Here is a 22,859-nt window from a genome sequence, read left to right on the forward strand (position 1 = left end):
TGATTATGATTTTGATGAAGCTTACCCCGATGATGATGAATGATATAGTAACATTGTCAACAGTCTGTTATTACCGATGTAATAACGCGAATGGGGAACATGACGAATGAGTGAATGTTAGCAGGGCGGCGCTCCGACAGACAAATTAAAACTGCATGTGTGTCTGTGTGTCTCTCTGTGTGTGTGATTGTTTATGTATACTTGTATATATATATATGTGTGTGTGTGTGTGTGTGCGCATGTCTGTGTGAATGTGCATGTACGTGTATGCATGCATGCGTGTTTTGTTGAATTCGATCGAAGTTATAAGATTATAACGTTAAGTTTTCACGTATTCCAACCTCCCTATAAACTCCAAATCCAATCCAAATCGATACCCAAATCGTGAATCAAATTTGTCTGTGTACGTGATGTATGTGTGCTTATGTACAATTATAACAATAGCGCAGGCGATGACGACGACTACGATGATGATGATGACAACCTAGATATTCATCATCATTACCATCAAAAACGATCATTCTCAAGCTACTGCAGATGATGATTGATGATAATTGCAATGTTTAATGCAAGCATTATTACGTAGGGAGAAGCTGCTCTGTTTGATAACATTTTAACCAACAACATGTGCTATGAAATCCTATTTTTTAAGCATTGAAAGAAATTTTCGTTGATACTTCAAATTAAATGTCTGCATATAATTCTGTTTTTTGACCAGGGGCGAATCCAGACAGCTTTGACTGGCGTGTCCAAAGTTTTAAAACTGTTAGCATTATTAACTTTGACTGTGGGAAATTCCTCGAGTTTAACATATGTCTGTGTATAAGTTTGTGTAGTATATAAAATATTTCTGTTCTGTGTTCGTCTGTTTATTCATATCTGTGGTGTTTTTTCGTGTTAGCTTCATAAGTTAAAAAATTGTTAAACCGTCATGAAATTTAACAAGTCGTACATGTTTGTTAAGCATTGATATCGGTTTTTGTATCTTTTTGTCTCGTTAATGAAAAAGACTCGATTTAAAAAGACGAACATAATTGTGTTTGTCGAGTGTGTTCGAGTGATAAGAAGATTTGTCATTTGCTCGCGACCATTTATTAGGGATGTTTTTTTCATAAATGCGATGCATCTGTCGGTAAATGGAAAATGAAAGAATGAATAAATGGATGGATGTATGGATGGTTGGATGGATGGATGGATGGATGGATAAATTAATAAACGAATAAACGAACGGTCAAATGCACTAATGGATTGACTGATATAAATTAAATTGAAAGGTGTGATTCAGTTAAAAATTTAGACTTTGAAAATGTTGACTTCTGCCTAAATAAATGTTGTAATTGCCGAATTTGAAAACTGTAAAACATAATTATCTGACTTATCTTGCAGTAATATTTTAACATTAACTAATAAAACTTTTCCAGTGCTGCTTCGGAAACAGAATACTGGGAGGATAATGAAATATTCAAGGTGAGATGATAATTCTTTCGAAAGAAAGAATCTCAAATAATTAAATTCTTGCGTATATTCGCTTATTTGTGTACTAATGTGACGTATTTATACTCATACGAACTCAATCAATGAACACTTGGAAGATGAAATAAATTAAACTTAATTCCTTTCAGGTCTCCTATGGTTGAAAAAAAAAATTTAAACTCAAAGAACTTCGATATGTATTTCAAATTTTTAAATAAAATCTATTAAGAACTATAACTTTATATATATATATTTATATATATATATATATATATATATATATATATATATATATATATATGTAATTGTAATTTATACATTTGGTATTCTTGTATTTGTTTGTATATACCTCATTGTGGTATTTCCTTGATTATATAAATATATATATATATATTATATATAAATATTATACATATTCATACATATATATCTTCGTATGTTCTTTAATTACCTTAATTGGGAAAAATTTGTTGCTCGCATAATTCAAAGAGTTTGTATTTCAGTGAAGATGTAATTATTCCTTTTAAAAACTACCTGTGTATTATATATCTTATATCACAAGCACGCACTCACACACACACATACACACACGCACACTAACACACATACACACACACACAACAGTCTCAACCCAACTTCACAAACTCAACTTCAAAAATCTACACACACCACCTCTTTCTTTCTCTAGCTCGCTCCCACTCTCACACACGCACACACACACACACACTCACACGCACACAAACATACACTCACACACACTCACACATACACACACACACACACGTAAAATCCAACTTGACATAAATTCACCGTTATTAAACTCAACTACAGAAGTGAGCTATCAATAATATCGGTTCTCACCGCACTGGATTGATCGAAAATACTTGAACGAATATTTGTAAGGCTCGACCAGCTGGTAATTCATCATTTATAATTACTTACTATAATATATACCCATATTATTTTACAGGCTTTTTTTAATCATAAATAATATTAACGTATATATATATATATATAATTATATATATAATTGCTGTCATATATTATTTTCAATACAATGATATATACGTCAAATCATAACGTTATTAATTTAATACGAGATCTGTATGGTTTACAGATTCAAAATCAATTGAAATATGTCTTATATATGTGCATGTACCATTTGATGTTAATGTTTTTTTTCTATTTTACTTAGTGTTTCTTTCTCCATTTCTATTTCTCCCTCTCTCTCTTTCTCTTTCTCTCTCTCTCTCTCTCTCTCTCTCTCTCTCTCTCTCTCTCTTAAAAATTCAGTTAACTCAGTTCGTTAGAAAATTATTTTGAAATGTTAGCTGCTATGTTAGAATCATCCTAAAATAAATGTGATTCATTTTAATTACTATAATTTCGCCATATTTCACCTCCGCTCGAATTAGCGTTATTTAATTATTTTTATATTATGGCGGACAAAATTATTTTATTGTTGTTGTGTTCTCTAGTTTGTATAGGAGTTTACTAGTTTTATTATTCGTATTATATATATATATATATATATATATATATATATATATACGTATATATTACAATCTGTCTGTATTGTACACGTATTGTTAGAAAAGTATTTTTATATAATTATGGAAAGTATATCTACTTATGATTAAATTATAATTAAAAGAGTTGTTAATGAATCGGCGATATTCATTCGGTATTGGCTTTGGTATTGAACTTTTGACATCGCAGATACTTTTAAGAGATAAAGATATCGGTATTCTGTCGTTCCCTGGTAGCACCGTTTTAAAAGTACCGACGAAACTTTAAAAAAAATAGATCGGTTTTGGCATCGGCAATGCATTTTAAAGCCGGTATTGGAGTATTGTTATATTTGATACTGTTAAAAACCTTTATAACAATATTTGTTTCTATAATAATGAATCATATTAAAATTAAAAAAATGAAAATTGGTATTAATTGTAATCTATATGTGTAATTAAAATTATTCTGAAATTGTTTTAAAATCTGTCAGTTTAATTTTAGCTATTTTGTTCTTACCTGTCATCGTTTAATTAATATTGTTGAAACGTGTAGTATTGTTTTTTTATCATGCTACTTACAACATTTTTTCATTTTTTTTTAATATTCGGTGTTGAATTCTGCATATTTTATGAACAATTTTTAATTATTGTTATTATTTTTATTTGAAGTAAACATTTTTTAACACACACAACACGTGCGTGTATTACGCGCAGCATACACATAGTTCATTTTTAGGAGAGAAAGTAATCGAACCAAGGCAGTGTGCAACAACAACGACGCGAGATGCAACACTCCTACTGTCTGAACTAATCTTCCTTCATGTTATAAATAATTGTCATGTTTTTTTTGTTTTCGTTTTTTTTTTATAAAAATATCAATAACTTTAAAATGAATTATTTTTATATAAACAAAATTTATTGCTAAAATCGTTTTAAAAATTTTTACAAAAAGTCGAATGATTCTTATTAAACCAGATATATTTTTATTATCGGTAGTGTGATAGGTGTGTCATGTTTGCCGCTGTTCTTAAATCCCACGTGTTATTGTGTTCTTGTGCAGTTGTGTGTATTGTAACCGGATATCAATTTCTCATTCTTATGGTACAATCAAGTTAATAATACACACACACACACACACACACAAACAAACAAACAAACACATACACACACACACACACACACAAACAAACACAAACAAACAAACACATACACACACACACCCGTCTCATAGTATCATTAACCCTGTTGTTATTATTAAACATTCAAAAAAATTGCGTTAAACATAATTATATAGAAATCTAATTATATTCTTATTTTCGTTGATTTTTTGTTGAAATTGTTTTTATTGTTTGTTGTCTTATTTTATACAATCAATGCATAATCATACATTCAGGCACACACACAGACTTTCAAATAAACAAACAAACACACACTAACAAACACACACACACAAACACACACGTCTCATAGTCATTAATCGCTAAATACGTAAAAATACCCATAGTTATGTACACACATACGTATACAAATACACGTACAAGTATATAGGTATGCCATTTCAAACGCATTTTGCTATTTTCATGTTTATATATGTACCGATAAAACGACTAGAATGATAGAGTATGAATTAAAACACTCCATTATCATGTTTTTATCATCATCGTCAATTTATATTTTCAAGTGTATCAGTTTTTAAAAAGATCATTTCTTTTCTTTAGTACTATGTATGAAATGGTGGTGAAATGATATAGGTGACGGTAATGATCACGATGATGGATGATATAATGAGTGAGATGATGATGAGGAAGAAGAAGAAGATGATGGTGATGATGATGGTGACAAAGATGATGATGACTGAAGTGAAGGTTATCTAGTAACTTTAACATATTTTTTTCAGTTATTTTCAAATAACATTTTTTATTTAGATCAGACATTCCTTATTTAAATCTAACATTCCTTATTTAAATTTACTTTTTCTCATATTATATCTATTCTATCTATATAATGTTGGCGAATTTTTTCAGAATTTATATATCTGCTTGCAGTAGCACAAAGTAAATTATTTTTTCATAACTTATTGTTGGCGAAGTTGTTTTTTTTTCATTAATAAAATATAGTTAACACATGAGATTGTTCATGTTCGTTGAGTTCGTTATCTATGTCTACTTGTCCAACTGAATGACGTCATCTAAAATTAATATTGAAAAATTATTTGTAAACAAGCGTAGTATGTAGACGCGATAAAAATAATAGGATACAGTTTTCAGGAATTGAAATATACACTAAAAATTCAATTTTAACAAATATAACCGCTATAAAAACCAACAAAAGACATGATAAAAACAAACAATGAATAACCAAAAATAAAGAACATACAAATAAAAACAGAGAATATAAAAACAGAGAACGATGATGAACAAAGAATATGGAATAAAAGAAAGAGGAACATGGATAAAACAATAATTCCTCCGACTGACCCATGCCACTTGCATTGCATAAGAGAAGCAGTTACCAATAGCACAACCTATAATCAATAATAATGAGATGCCCATGACATGAGTTCATTCATTTGTCTGTTCATTCATTTATTTATTCATTCATTCATTCATTCGTTCACTCATTCATTCATCTATTTATTCATTCATTCATTCATCTATTTATTCATTCATTCATTTATCCGTTAATTAATTAATTAATTTGTCTAAATCAACCTTTAACAATAAAAGTAATACATAAAGAAAAAAAAGCAAGCAAATGTTGAATGTATCGCTTGAGATCTCGGATTGATTTATTACATGGTTCCGAGAGCTATTGATGTTGATGATGACGACGATGATGATGATGATGACGACGGTCTTGATGATGATAACGATGATGACGACGATCTTGATGATGATAATGATGATGACGAAGATGATGATGATGACGATGCTGATGTTATCAATGTTGATAATGCTGATGACGATCAAGTCGATGGTGATATAACAATGGTGATCAAAATAATGAAAAAAACTGTGTAAACGTTATGAACAAACATTTAAATTCTTGCTACATAATTTCAACGAAAAATCGAAAATAACTAAAGGAAACAAATCAGCGAAACAACATATCGAAACGAAATTACAAAACAAAACTTCTTTATTCCAGAGACTGTTTCAAGGGCAATAATTTGACCGCAAGACCTTGAAAGACTCCATCAATATATCAACACGTTTGCCATTCATAATAATGATATAGGTAAAATCTACTTGTAATAATAATTCAATGATAGATGATATAGCAATATATCATCTATCATTTACTTTTTCTTTCATTTAGTGGTTTGTTCGATCATTCGTTCATTCTTTTATTCATTTTTTGACCGTGTGCTTGTCAATTTCCTTACCTCTTCATTCCTCCGTTCATTCGTTTTTCTTTCTTTCATTTTTTTTTATAATTCATCTGTTTATCTATTCATCCATCCATTCACACATTCATACATACATTCACTCACACATCCATTCACTCACTCATTCATTCATTCGTTTAGTCAGTCAGTCAGTTATTTGTTCATTCGTTTGTTCGCTCGTTCATTTATTCAACTGAACATCAAGTCCATTAAACCGCGAAATTGGCCGACACGTGACTAACTGGTCCGTGACGTCATATTAACGAAATAACAGAAATAAAAAGGGTTGGTGATGATAATGATGACGTCTACCGTCCTGATGATGATGAAGATGATGATGATGATGATGATGATGATGATATAGATGATGTGAATGATGATGGTTATGATGATGATGGCGGTAGATTGTAGAACTATGAAGATGATGGTCATGATGGTTATATTCATATTAAAGACGGTATGATGTATGGATGGGTGGATAAATGAAAAAATGAATTTGTGAACGAACGAACAAACGAACAAATTAACAAACAAATGAAAAAAATGGATAAAGAGATGGATGGATGAATTAACGAATGAATGAATGAATTAATGAAAATTTAAAACACAACCAAAAACACAACGGCTAAAAATCAATCAACTCAGGCAAATAACCATTACGTAACTATTATTAGAAAGGCGTGACCCAAATACACCCAGCCAATCGGAAGAGTCAAAAAATCGAAATATGCCAGGTCAACACGATGATAATTAGGCCAGTTTGCTGCGTTATCATTGGCTAATTAAATATTTGATTGACTGATTGGTTGTGAATTTAAGACGGAATTTAATTATTCAAATTGAAAAAAGATTTTTTTTTCATTATTAATGATGGCTTTTTTAATACTCGTTATGTTTGGTCCACAAATCAAAGTTAGTTTTTCATTTCATTTGATTAAATTAATCATTTATTTATTTATTCTAACAATTTATATGATAACATTATTTTACGTATTATATAATTACACATATTTACTCAAATTTGAAAAAAATTTTCTTATGAATACAAAATTAATAAGAGATTTTGAATTATGTTTTTAGCATTTAAATAACTAAATATGAATTTCTTCGTTAACTGAGAATTCGTTGATCTAAAAACCTAAAATGTACTAACGAAAGAATCTTAGAGTGCTATCATCCGAACAATAGCTACTGACAATAAAGAACAACAATTTGAAGCAATTATCGAAATTGCTGGTTTGCAGGTCAAAATTGATAAGAGGAACTCCTCAACTTTAATTTTTTAATTGTTCTGATGGGTCTGTTTTTTTTAAAGTTGATATATTTTGGGGTTTTTGATTCATAATCATACCTTAAGGTAATAATGAAAAAAAATGATGTTGTTGTTGTTATTGATCCAGTTGTTGTTGTTAAAACCAGAATTATGTTAGTATAAAAATCATCATTAAAGTCATTGTCGTCATCATCATTGTCATCATCATCGTTGTCATCATCATTATCAACTTCGTGGTCGTCGTCATCATCATCATCATCATCTTCTTCGCCATCATTACCAGCATGGAGTGTGGTCACATCAGTGATTGCATTATCCGGCGCAAAACAATTTACGAAAAGAAAAATGGCATCTTCTTGGAAGGCGAATAATTTTCTGACATCGCCAACATTAACATCAACCACATCAACAATAACATCAACAACATCAACAACAACATCAACCACATCAACAATAACATCAACAACATCAACAACAACATCAACCACATCAACAACATCAGCAACCATAACATCGACAAAAACATCAGAAGTTATACCACCAACACCAGCAAAAACATCAACATCACCAAAAACATCAATGACATCATCCCGTGATTTGTCTACAACAACAATAATAACAACAACAACAACAACAACTTCAGTGACGTCATTAACTGCATTTACATCAAAATATACAGAACCAGTAACAAGCGTGTCGGCTTCTGATACACTAACAACACTGCTTGTGCAACCGACAACTACATCATCATCATTGATGTCGGCGAGCGTTTTCGCTAAAACATCAATGCCAACAACAACGATCATTACATCAATACCATTAACTACTACAACATCAATAGTTACAAAAACAACAGCGACAACATCATCATCATCAGCAACAGCAAAGACATCAACATCTGTAACCTCAATAAACGTTTCATTTATGAAAAGGGTTCAGTCAATTGAGCTGGCAAATCAAACAAAAAAGTTGTTCAAACATTTGCCTTCACCAACAAAACAGTCCTCATCATCGTCGTCATCATCATTATCATCATTCTCATTGGTTTCGTTATTGTTCTCTTCCTCCTCCTCATCATCATCATCATCCATTTCATCATCATCATCACTTCACTTGCAAAAGTTGCCGGCAATATTTGTTAACGCAACAAAACCATTTTACTCATCATCATCATCATCATCATCATCGTATACAACATCATCATCATCACCACTAACGCCATTTTTATTATCATCAATATCATCATCATCATCTTTATCCTCATCATCATCATTATCATCGTCTTTATCATCATTATCGTCATCATCATCATTATCGTCATTACCACTTTTGCCGACATCATTACTATGGCCAGTCAGTCCTCAACTATACAATTCTCCATTTTTTATGCCGCCAACCATTCCACTTCCGGTTCCGTACTTCCGGTCACCTTTTGCTCTTTTTCTAACTCCGCGTATATCTTCATTAGGCGGTTTCCATGACAACAACTATTATCATCATTATCGTCATCATCATCCTGGTGATTACTACTATCATAATCATCCTCACCGTCATCATGATCATCACCAAACACCCCAACCTCTTGGTCATCATCTTCATCATCATTACAACCCCTTTAATTTCAATCTACTCGCCAAAGATGATTGTAATCGTATGCATAGCAATAGTAGTATTAATTGTAACATTGAATATAATTTTAATAACAATAATAATAATAACAACAACAATAATAATAATAATAATAATAATAATTCCGCCAAAAAGACAAACTCCATTTATTTTCATTTTGGGAGTGACGAGAGTTACAACGGCAAAAAATCCGCCACGGCAAATATCGGAAATCATGTAAACAATGATGACGACGACGATGATGAAGATGAAAGCAACAAATACAAAAATGTTTTTTTATGTAATAACAACAACAATAACAACAACAACGACAACAGCAACAACGTCTACTTGAATAAACGTCTGCAGACACATCGCACAGATCTAAGCGATATGATTTATGTTGATGTCGACAATGATTGTAGTAGTAATAGTAGTAGCAACAGTAGTAGCAACAATGGCAGCAGCAACGACAATAACATTTACAATAATGTTATTAATGTACGCAACAACATCAACAACGATTACAGCAACAATGACAACAGCATCGCATTTGATTTGCACACCAGGAAACATTATTTCGACCATACAACAACTAAAACGTCAACAAATACTCCTATAAAGTATGCAAATATTGTTAATGTTGATGACATAGCTGACATTAACAACATCAACGCATGCAACTTGGCTACTGATAACATTAACGAAACCATCAGTGAACAACTCAATACATCAAAAGACATTTCGAAACATCTGTATAAAACAGACCACACATATGATCATGCTGATTTTTTGGACAAAGCAAATAAAAGTAATAACAACACATGTGACCGTTTTGAAGACAGCAAAAACCACAACAACCACACTAATGTTCACATTAAAAGTGCCAACACATACAGAGGAAAGTATTCTGAATATGACAACAACATGCACCGTAACATTAGCCCCAATAACAACAACAACAACAACAACATTACCAAAACGTACTCTAATAAGCAGACCATCAATAAAAATAATTCGTTGGAGATTAGTGCTAATAAGAGAAGCCGCGGTGGTAACGATGCGAGCGACAACAACCCCAATTACACTAACTCCATCTCCTGTAGGTGCATTATGCAAAGAGTCCTTGCAAGACATGTTGACAACAATGTTGAGGAAAATGTTGGAAATTTTTCTGACGACATTTTTATGAAGAGTGTTGAAAATAACTTTGTCAACGATGTTGATTTTAATGTTTTATGTAAGAATAATTTTGGAATTGATGATTGCAGTGTTTTTAGGCCAGAAGATTATTTCGCAAACTTTTCAAATTTTTTAAAGTTACAAAACAACAATGAAAGATCCGTCAACACCATCAAAAATAAAAATTCAGCCAAAAACATTAACAATAACATCAACAACATTTTCAACAACAACAACAACGTCAATACAAACAACAACAATCTACTTGACTACAACAGCCTTTTAAATGACAGTTGCAGAAGTAACGCCTCCAACTACATCTACACGAACTGCATTAATAGCGGCAATAACAACAAAACAGGACAATGTTTTGATAACAATTTCAACAACAACAACAACATTGAAAGTAAAATCTGCAACAAATTTAATCTGAAAAGAAACTTTCCAAACAACAAAAATAGAGGCGGGAGCAACATGTCTAACAGCCAAAACGAGACTAGCACCAACTCCACAACATTATTAACAACAACAACAACATCAACCGCACCAGCAACGACTCAGAAAAATTAACACGTGACAGAGCAAAGAGATCACGTGACATGAATGATGACGTCACATCCGTTTCCGCACGTTGCTCCAGGAGGTACACGTGTGATATTTGCGGGAGGTCATTTTCAAGGACAAATACTCTCGTTACGCATAGGGTTTGTGGCGATGATGTGGTTATGATCAGACGGTTGCTGTGGTTGTTGCTGCTGTGATGATCGTGGTGGTGGTGGTGTGGTGGTAGTGATGGTGATGATGATGATGACGGTAATGAGAGCCGTAATGATGATGATGACGATAATAATATTTATGACAACACGAATAACGATTTAATGGCGGAAAAGTCGTTAATCATGCCGATGAAGATGACGACGACGACGATGATGATGAAGAAGATGACTACGACAACTACGATGATGATGATAACAATGATTTTGATGACGCGTTGATGATGCCAAACATGTAAATAGTAGTAGTAATATAAAGAATAATAATAATAATGAGACGAAGGAGTATTCTAACCGAACTTGTTACATGGAATGTCTTCTAATTGACGATGACCTTGAGGTCAATTAAGTTTACATTGGTTACCATATCAATTGTAATAAAAATGTAATCATCAACTACAGACACAAATAAATTTTTGTCCTTGAAGAAGAAAAAAAGATAACAATGACATTAACAGCATCTATTTTTTATGGTAATTACAGCTTTTAACCTCCGCTTAAATTGTTTCACTAGTGAACTCACACACACACACATACACACATATACACATCTACAAACACATACACAACTCACACACACACACACACACATATACAACAAAATCATTACACACACACACACACACACAGTAGAACACACACGCGCATATATAAAAATCACAGCGCACGTTCAAATCTCTATTGAGTTCTTTTCTAAGGATAAGTTCATAATCCGCACAGTGCAAGACGGAGCCTGCAGAAATTTATACTTTACGAGCAATATAAAAACTGAACACCATACCCAGGATGTAGGCACGTAGATTTATGAGACACTTAATTATGTATGTACTCTGTGCATTTATTTATAGCGGATATGTATTTTTTGTCCTCTTAATTTTTTTATATAATTTCTTCATGGCTTTATAAAAGATGTGAGGGAATTTACGAGCTATGAGATTTGGTTGCACTTTGGATGTGATCGCTACCTGTTGTAAATAAGGTGGAAAGTTTGCTGAGTTTTTTATATGGCATGACGAATTTATGGTCATTTAAAATATTTTTGTTTGTTTAGGATAAATGTTCAAATAGATTGAAACATAACCGATCAAACATAAGCTCACTCAGTTCCTTGTGTATTTACATGTTAACTATTTAATTATTTGGCTATCGAGACATTGACATCAGGTTCAAACGCATGTTCGTCCAATCAAATCTTTCTAAAATTTGTTTTAACATTAGCCTGAAAGACTGTCTTCCTTTTGTTGGACAGTTGAATGAATTTGTAAAATATATACCAAATATGAACTTGAAAATTAGGCACAAAACATAATCAAATCTTAAAATTATACACATATTTATACAATTTAAGCCAAACACGTAGAAATGAACTTATTGGGAAAAACATTTCTAGAAACGAAAACCAAACTCAATATGAGAAAAAACCTGCGAAAAAGTGGTGAAAAAAGAATGAGAAAAAAGAAAAGTGGTTAAGAAAACTGCATACAAACCACAAAACATTTTAAAAATAAAATCAGTTTTAAAAACACTTGGAAGCATTCGCTCACTCATTCATTGTCAATCAAACGCTTGCCATCCGCTAAACTTATCTGCAAACATTCCCTAGCACACGTTCACACAAACGAGCACACACACGCACACATACACACGTACGTACACACAAATTCACGCTTACCAAACCATACAGAAAAACAAATCAACACACATGTAGATAAGAACGTATAAACTATGAAAGCTGAAACAATTGCACGCACACATACAGTACACACGCACGCACACACACGCACACGCATATATATATACATGTAAAAACATACAAACACATGCATACACACACACACACACATACAAATACATATGCACAAACAGTCGTAATGCAATAAAACCTAAGAATTTCTTTTTCGCGGAGCAAACAAACTGCGCAAAGCTGTGGAATAATAATAAAAAAATGGCAATAAAAATAACAGTAGACAGGAAAATAATAATAAAATGAATAATATTACAAATGAAAAAATATTACAAAGTAGAAAAAGCATATTAATAAATATTTGCGGCGCGTTTTACACTTGTCAGCAATTCGGACGTTTTCTATTGGCTGTGACGTCACACGACGTTTGATGACATCATAATGCTGATAAGAAGAATTTTATTGAAAGGAGCGGTAATAGTAGTAGTGCTGGTGATGATGGTGATGATGATGATGATGCAATCATATTTTGGTTCGTACATATGTATGGTTAGTGCGTACGTGTGTGTGTGTGTGTGTGTGTGTGTGTGTGTGTGTGTGTGTGTGTGTGTGTGTGTGTGTGTGTGTGCGTGTGTGGTTATAACATCATTTCTACTATAAATTTTTATACATGAGTTAAATATTTTGTAAAAAACAATAATAATACATTTATCATTTTGTTTTATAACAGGTTTTTTTTAATAAATTATATTTTTTAGCTAGTTTTTTGCAATAAATTTCAAATTGTCTACTACTGAATTTTTGTTAAATTATTACTTAAAGTTGTTTCAATCATAAAATGACATTTCTAGAGAGTTAAAATTCCATTTCATCTGTTAATTTTGCTATGTTGCTAATGCTAATACACCAAAGAAGCTATTTTCAGTTTCTAGAAAACGGCATGAATAAAAATTCTCAAAGAAGTGTAATAATAACTCAATGTTTTAATTGTTATCTATGAAGAGATATTTAACTGATTGATTAATGGGTGAATGAATGATTGATTGAGTGAGTGAATGAGTAAATGAATGAGCGAATGGATGGATGGATGGATGGGTGGATGGGTGGATAAATAAATTAACGAACGAACGAATGAATAAACAAATGATTGATTGACCAAAATTCATTTATTGATTGATCAGACGGAGAAACTTCTCGTCTATTAACCTCTTCTGTCTCTTAACGTTTTCTAATTGTCCACTTGCTAAGATCATGCTCCGAGCCATCATTGCTTTTGATGTCACACCCGCACATGTTTCTGTTGGTCTGTGTTTGTGTGTGTGTGTGTTTGTTTGTGTGAGTGTGTGTTTGTATGTTTATTTGCTTGGGCCATTGTATATCTAATATGTTTGTAAAGTATGTGTATGTTAATGCGTATGTGTGCTTAGTTGTCAGTGGAGGTATGTCTGTTCAAGTTTATGTGTGTGTTTTATTCAATTTTTTAGTTTTACATGATGATTTTTTTAATTTGTTTGTGTGTGTCTGTGTTTGTACGTGTGTGTGTGTGTTTGTGTATGTCTCATATTAACCAGTGCACATGCATCTTTGTGTCACTCTCGATGAATGTATGGCTATTAAATGGGTCCACTAAATTTTAAGATGCACTTCAGGGTGCGTTTGATGCCATTTAAGAAGTCATTAAATAACGGATACTATGTACGTGTGTGTGTGTGTGTGTGTGTGTGTGTGTGTGTGTGTGTGTGTCGGTTTGTGTGTGTGTGTCGGTTTTTGTGTGTGTGTCTGTTTTTTTGTGTGTGTGCTTGTTGTTTGTCTGTATAAATGCCTAACTATATAAAAGTGAGTCTGTGAGTTTGTGTGCATTTCCATTAACATCTGCGTTTATATTTCAACTCTTTCAATTTATCTGCTTAATTAATTTTGTATTTGCGGTTTGACATATCCTTTTCTTTCATTTAAATTTTTTTGTAAGGGTATTCTATGAATATACACATACATATATACGTGTACAATTGTATATTGCCTTGTATTTGCTTATATACAATAGGTATTCGCCTACAAGTGAGAGTGTTTACATCTGAATATGTACGTGCAGTGTATGAACAATTTTTTGTTAGCAATCAAATTCTCAGAAAAGATCAATAGTATAATGTGACGTAACACGTCATTCATGGATGCTTCATTTGTTGTGTTAAGTTCAACATTGGAGATAATAAGTTCACGCTTCGTTTCGTTAATACGAGCTTTCAGGCTGTTGTTTGCTGATGACTAGTTGGTTGTGTTGTTGTTGTTGTTTTTGTTGTTGTTGGTGTTTGTGTTGGCGTTGTTGCTGATGTTTTATTTAAATCGTGTTCTTTTCATGACGTTTTACGTTGAATTTGTGAGTAATCTATGCCATCAGATTTGCCATTTCATTGCACAGGAAATAAGCACCACACTCACAACAGTCATCACCATACATTCATACACATCATCGCTCTCACCCTTAACACACCACATTAGTACTAAACACCATTTTAATCATCACACTGCTGCCACACCGTACCACACCGTACCACACCACACCACCATATCACACCGACCACACCACACAGAGAATACACAGTGGAGAGAAGCCATTTTGTTGCGAAGTGTGTGGCAGAGCTTTCAGACAGCCCGGCAACCTTACGAGACACAAACTCATCCATTATCCAATCAGGAATGGACAATACAGAAAAAGATTGACAACGAATCAGAGTGAATTGGGTCAATTTTCAACCCATCAAGTTCAATCATGTCAAATGCCATTCAGTGGTCAAATTTTAACCAATCAAGTGAAACTGTGTCAAGTGGCCGCAAGTCAAACCGCACTACACCAGTCAACAGCCAATAAATTTAAACCATTTCAATTGATACCCAATGAAATTCAACCAATTGAAACTCTGACCAATCCGATGTTGGCCCCCCAGGGGTGGCAGACCAATAGCATCAATTCATCAAATCAGCTTCCCAATAATTTATTTCCTCAAGAGTTTTTGCCACAAAATCCAAATAATAATGATGAAAAAAATGTTTGAAGCGACCTTTCATCTTACACACAATGTTTGATGAACTTTTTTCCTTAACTTCTCCATGCAAAACTAGTGATTTTTATTGTTAGCAAATTAAAAAATTTCACATTGAATTAATCTTAGTAAAACATAATAAACTTATGTTTATATATAGTTTATAAATTGTGTTTATATATAACCCTGCTAGGCTCAGCTCATGTTACTGATATCATTTGTTAACCGTTGTTGGTTTTTGTTGGAAAACATATGCAACCAGCATAATCAACGTATCATTTCATTAAGATGTACGCATTTATTATGCATTAAAGGTTAAACATCTGTGTCTATTTAGTAAAATTGACACATATATAAACTGTCTGAATAATTTTTATTAACTAAGCAAATATTTTTTCATTCCGATTTGTAATTTTTATATGTGCTGTTGTAATGTTGCCTAGTTAAATCTTCATTTTTATGACCAAGTGCTCTTACGATCTGTCTACTTTATTGAAAAAATTAATTTTTTTTTCATTTAAATATCATGTTAAACTTATTCGTTGAATAAAGATGTTTGTTGGAGTAATTCGACACTGCTTTTTTTGGGTACACTGCTGTGCCGTAACGAACCAAGCTTTTTGTTCATCCAGAGATAGCAAAGTTGATCATATTAAAATACAAAAAAAAAAAAACAAAAATATTATCAATACAAGTCATTATTAACTACATAAACAGACATTTATTGTTACATTAACTAATTCAATTTTATAAACTATCAAAAAATGTTCTTAGATAAAATTGAGACGACTAGACAGTAGATGATCCTCTTGAAAGAATCTGCCGACAGTAACGTGTCTCTGGATGCAGCAACCTTCATTGCAACGTTTTTGTCGTTCAGCAGCAAACCTTCCCCCGACTCACCTACATTGAACGCCGTCGCGCAAAATAACTCATTCAAACTGCTTCTAAATATAGACTGTCAGAAATAAATAATTTAATTATTATAGGTAAGTTGGTTTTTAAGAGAAAAAAACTTTTAGAAACGGATGAATTTAGTAAAATGAGCAAATCGAGAAAAATATCAAAAATTAAGTTTATTAACTTTAAGTAGATTAGTCTGAACAAGAGCCGCATTGGTACCGCAGTGTTTTGTAACAAGGACATTAATGCACTGGATGAACTTGGTGGCCAGAGAGCAAAGTTCATTGGCCACAACATCGAGATCATCCGCGCTTGCTGACATGCTACTAATTTTGTCGTAAGCTTTCCGCCAGTCACATTCGTTCACTATCAGAACTCCGTTGTAGATTGTTTGAAAGCAATTCTGTGTGAGTAGTGGTTAATAGATTTTCGATAAATACCTCTCAGTTGTTCATTTCAGAAACAAATAATTTATTATAAGTATTATTTAGTATAATTTATATATATATATATATATATATATATTTATATATATAATAAATATATAATAAATAAAATAATAAAATACTAGAGAACCGAATGCTGTTTGTACGACATCTTCAAGTCATAACATATCTGCTTCCAAAAACTCAACAACGGTTTGATAACGTTTTGAATGACAGGATTGCAAGAAAGGATGAAATATCCGAAACATAATTTAATTTCCTCTAAATTATTCGAACACACAATAGAGTCAAACTCGTTGATATTTTCTATGATTGTGAAACCGAAGTTGATAGAATGGAGAAGGCGTAAGAGAAATGGAAAACACATTCTGACAGTGGGGCAAACAACTTTCACATATTCTCCGTCGATTTCTTTCAAGTCGTTACAACTGGATAATGAACTCAACTGACCCGAGATGACGGCGTGTATTGGGAAGAGGTTGAAGAGTTTCTGCTGCTGCTCAATATACGCCAGGAACCATTTTGAAAGTTCTGAATTGCCGACAGCAGTCAACAAATGTTCAATGCAAAATATTTTTGTTGCCTCTTCAATTCGGTTGCAGAATGATTGCTCTAATACGTTTATATCGCGTTTGTCCTGTCTGTTCTGAGATGCTGTCTTATTGAAATAAACAATTTGTTGTGGATAAAGTGTGTAGCATTTCTTAAAGATGGATTTGTTCAGTGGCTTTGTGTGCAGCTTCGTATAATCACTACTGCAAAAATATTTGTAACTGTTGAAGGTAGCACTTAATTTCTTCCTGGACGGACAAACTTTGATGATTTCTTTCAAACATTTATGAGCTTCTGGGAATTGGTCACACATAGTTTTAAATTTTGTTTTGTCAACATTTATAAAACCTGCAAAATGAAAGATGTAGTTTTAAAAAACTAATTTTTAAAAAAGCACATTGAAATCACAAAATTAATGGAGAATTTTTTAATTTTTGTATATGCATAAAATAATTACAATTTTTAACTACTTAGCCACCTGCAAATCCATTCATTTCATTTTGGAACATATTTATACATTTCGCACTAGCAAAATCTTCACAGGAAAATGCTTTATGGAAAATATTTTCAAAAGTATCTTTGCTAAATGTGCAGTAATACGGTGTAATGCTTTGTTTTGGACTGAAACCATTTGCACGGGTATTTTCAGAATGGAAAATGAATTTAGTAAGTGTTGGAAGCGTGCCAAAGTCACACGAGGGATGAACATGTTTGGTTGCTGTTTCGTTCGCTGAAAAGATGACCGTCATGTTAAAAAGAGGCGACTCATCGCTAAGATCTGGGATTTTCAACTTTGAAAAGTTTTCTGAAGTTATCATGAGTTTGCAAGTTGTTAGGTTATAGGAATCCGCTTCTAAGCTGGCTCTCAAGATAGTAGACCATCTCTTCGTTGAGAGTGTTGAATCGAACCTGCCAGAGAGTTTAAGATTTCATGGTTAGCATGGTTTCTCAGACATATGATTTTTCAGCTACATTTGAATATAAATTTTGTAAAAATTATTGAAAATGTGGGTAAAGCTACAAAAACGTACAATTATTCTATAAGAATGCCAAAGCAAAAAAATTAAAAAAATGTTTAATTCATTACTTAAATTTGAATATAAAGTTATACAGATGTGAGAAAAAGACAATCTTCATTTACTTTTTAACATATTCAACAATGTTGTTTTGTTGAAATTTTTTGAACGGGCAACTCCAAACGGTCGTCAGAGAAGTGAAGCCTGTTTCCTGCAGCTGACATTCTTGCCTGAAAAACGTTCCAATGAGAAGGGAGCTGCAGTTGCTGACGCTTACGACGGTCAACGTGGCCCCACCCTTCCTACCCATTCCCTCCAAATCTGAAATTTGACATGCGTAGATGCCAGCGTCCTGGAAGGAAACTCTCTTGATCTTCAAATTGTACACAAACAGGTCGGCATATGAAAATTTGATGATGTCGAATTTTTTGAAGTATTTCTTGTGCTTCACACTTGAACCCCGCGAGATGTGGATCGGCTGGGATGACGCGGAATTTTTAAAGAACCAGTCTACCTAGTGAATCATTTCAAATTTTATTGGCAACAAGCGAATGATTTTCAATTGTACATTACGTACGGCCTGAGCGTATAATTGCGTGTTCACTTCGTCATCTGATTCAAGCTTGAATCGTACAACATCGCAAATGACTTTTTCATTATGCATTTATTTATAAACTAGTTGATTGATTGGTTGATTGATTGATTGATTTACATCACAAATTCATTTTACTCAATTTAATATATGACATCTAAAAATCATTTCAAAAACTTTTTATTTATGTTTTGACGATCACCATTTTTGCATCAAACGTTTACAATTTACTTGTGAAATATACTACAATTTGACATATGAACTACAAGAGACTTTTAAAAAACTCACAAAAACTCCCTTAGAGTAAGTTGAGCATTCGAATATGACAGACTTGCCCTCTATACCTACCTTGTTACGGGGTTTCCAAAATATTTGACAGCCCCCCGTCGTCATCATCAAGAAAAATACAAAAACCGAGCCGGTGGCATTGGTTCTAATCAATTTAAAACTCATTTTAATTACTTTTGTTTTGCTTTTATGTGTGCTATAGTTATTTAATTTAATCAATTTACAATTTTGATACATACTTTTATAATTTTTAGCTGTTTGTTTATTTGTTGATGTTATTTCATTTGTTTATTTTACGAATATTCAACAGATTGTTTGTGACGTCGATCACACTGATGCTACTATTTGACTTTTGATATTTCAATTTTTAAATATAATTATAAGAAAATATCTTGAACAATTCCCAACAAAATTTTGTTAGCGTGAAATGAACAAAGTGACACATGTTAACAACTCGCTTATTGGATTGACATTTAGAAATTCCATTCGTAAGCTGAGCCCGGTTCGATTACAGGCTGGCCCAACTTTAGAAGAATTAATGTTTATGTGGTTGAACAGTGGAGGCGTAGAAATGTTTTTACGATGCACGTAAATAAAGTATATGATGAAATTTGAAACGTGTAGAAATGACTTCTGAAAATTCTAAAATATATCACTATTTTGGAAAGGTTAATGGTTAAAAAAGGTTTAAAAATAAAAAAATAATAATAAAATAGTATAAATTAAACAAATGAAATAACTTTAACAGTGTAGTTATCACCAAAATGACCATATAAATTCCTGATCAAAATAGCCACGTTTCATATATTGCTGTTACTCTGGCTATCACAATTATGCTGTTAACCATCATATCATATCATCACATCCGTAATCACTATAAATAACATCACGTTAATCATCGCTATCATACTGGTCATCATCATCATCTTGGTCATCATTGTAATCATCTTCTCCGTCATCTTACTCACCTCGCGAACCGTCATCTGTTGAGGCCATTTAATAAACTCCAGCAAACATTCTATTAGTTCTACCTTTAAAACCTTACCTTCCGCACACACACGCAAACACACACACACACAAGCACGCACACAAACACACACACACATAGAGGCACACATACACATTATTTTATACAGACATACCTTAAAACAAACACATACACACATATATACATTAGTTCACCTTATATATGCATATATATACATGTCAATGGTTATATATATATATATATATATATATCATATATCAAATAGATATCATATATCAATATCAGATAGATGCTTATATATACCGTTTAGATGCATATATGTATGTATAGTGTCCACTTTATGACTATTGATTTCCCTGGGTGTACGTGTGTGTATATATGTATACAATGCATATACAAATACATACATTGTATACATTGTATATACAAATACATACATTGTATGCATTGTATATACAAATACATAAAATGTATATATACATTGTATATACAAATACATACATTGTATACATTGTATATACAAATACATACATTGTATGCATTGTATATACAAATACATAAAATGTATATATACATTGTATATACGCCTACAGATGGTTGACTGTACGTACAGCAAGACTTCACACAACCCTGGAGGTCTGATCGTCTTTGCCTTGTTAAGCTCGTTTTGGCTTCCTTTAATTTATATTAAATGTATTGTTTTTCATTTATTTTCATTATTTAGTGTGTCTGTTTATCCATTAATTGCAATATAATTGTGATTTTGATTTATTTATTTAGTTATTATTTAATATATTTGTATTCTGTTTTTTCTTTTCCTAGTTCTTTTTTCTTTCTCAATCTTTCTATTTCTCTTTTTCTTCCTCTTTTTATTTCATTCTATTATTATATTTGTGTTTTAATCAAAAATTCAAAATTAATCCTTAATTTCCACTAGGTGGCTATTAACCATGGGACGTTCATTTAAGCAGCTTAATGTAAAAAAATTAAAAATCCCTTCCTCCATTCATTCGTTCATTCATCCAATCATTTATTCGTTCGTTTGATTATTCACTAACTCGCTAGAATAGAGAAAAACATAATGAAAACATATCTATATAATGAATTACATATTGCTTATAAAATTATCAACGAAATAAATAACGATTCAAAACTATACAAATATGCAAATAGAATCAACGAAAAACCCACAAATAATACCAGATTGAACAAACGCATTTACAGATGATAGAATCTTTTTTTCAAACTGAACGAAAACAAAAATCATTCAAATAAATTTGATGAGATGAAAGCGTTAAATCTTACTTAAACCAGCAATCAGCGATTTGCAGGGACTGCCCGCCCGCAAGACAAATTATGTTTTCAATTGGAATTATTCAACGCATTTACATGTGTTTGAATAAATGTCAATAGCTTGGATTTCATGGTGCACGTAGTTAATTTTTATTTTTTTTCCTTGCGATGAATTTTTGTGAATCAATGTTTAAATAATCTAAAGAAAATTATTTAACAACTTTGCCGTAAGCAACAAGAGAAAAATTGAAAGGAATGTCTTTATCCATGTGTATATATTGTACATACCTTGATAGTTTGCAATTGATACATCTGAACAATACTAAAAAAAGACTTTTTAAAAATATTAACAACCACAGTAACAGCAATAACAAAAACAAAAATAATAATAACCAACAAAACATTAAAAACAACAACAACAAAAACAACAAACTCAGTAACAAAACCATCATCATACACACAGCGTAAATTCAACAAAACATTATGCACGGACAGAAAAAACATGATGCTTAAGGCGAACTAATGATATTTGATCATAATCATCCCTGTCATCCTACTCTTCCTCCTCCTCATCATCGTCGTCATCATCATCATAATCATCATCATCAACATCTTCATCATTATCGCTATCGTCATAACTAACAGTGTCATCGTCGTCATCATCATTCACATCATCGTCATTTTCATCATTATCACTATCATAATCAAAAACTTCATCATCTTCATCATCGTCATTATTATCACTATCATCATCACCGACATCATTATCATCCTCGTCCTCATCATCATCGTCATCTTCTCCATCATCATCATCATCATCATTATTTTATTATTATTTTATCTGATGA

The 22,859-nt window shown here is 32.1% G+C and overlaps 3 protein-coding genes across 3 annotated transcripts; 1 reads left to right on the plus strand and 2 right to left on the minus strand.

Moving 5' to 3' along the window:
- Positions 1–11,079: 11,079 nt before the first annotated feature.
- On the plus strand, positions 11,080–15,576 carry HELRODRAFT_148155 (hypothetical protein; the record flags this gene model as incomplete). The annotated part of the gene is made up of 2 exons (XM_009028449.1): positions 11,080–11,139; positions 15,484–15,576. Coding segments are annotated over 2 exons (153 nt in total), but the record flags the coding sequence as incomplete, so codon positions are not given.
- Positions 15,577–16,690: 1,114 nt separating this feature from the next.
- Positions 16,691–17,158, minus strand: HELRODRAFT_179648 (hypothetical protein; the record flags this gene model as incomplete). The annotated part of the gene is made up of 2 exons (XM_009028450.1): positions 16,691–16,891; positions 17,018–17,158. The coding sequence occupies 2 exons, from the start codon at positions 17,156–17,158 to the stop codon at positions 16,691–16,693; spliced, it is 342 nt and encodes a 113-aa protein (XP_009026698.1).
- A 245-nt stretch (positions 17,159–17,403) lies between these two features.
- On the minus strand, positions 17,404–20,726 carry HELRODRAFT_179649 (hypothetical protein; the record flags this gene model as incomplete). Its single annotated transcript, XM_009028451.1, has 5 exons — positions 17,404–18,182; positions 18,313–18,743; positions 18,976–19,364; positions 19,428–19,498; positions 20,699–20,726. The coding sequence occupies 5 exons, from the start codon at positions 20,724–20,726 to the stop codon at positions 17,404–17,406; spliced, it is 1,698 nt and encodes a 565-aa protein (XP_009026699.1).
- Positions 20,727–22,859: the final 2,133 nt, after the last annotated feature.

This window comes from Helobdella robusta (assembly GCF_000326865.2).
Source record: "Helobdella robusta unplaced genomic scaffold HELROscaffold_55, whole genome shotgun sequence".
NCBI lineage: Eukaryota > Metazoa > Annelida > Clitellata > Rhynchobdellida > Glossiphoniidae > Helobdella > Helobdella robusta.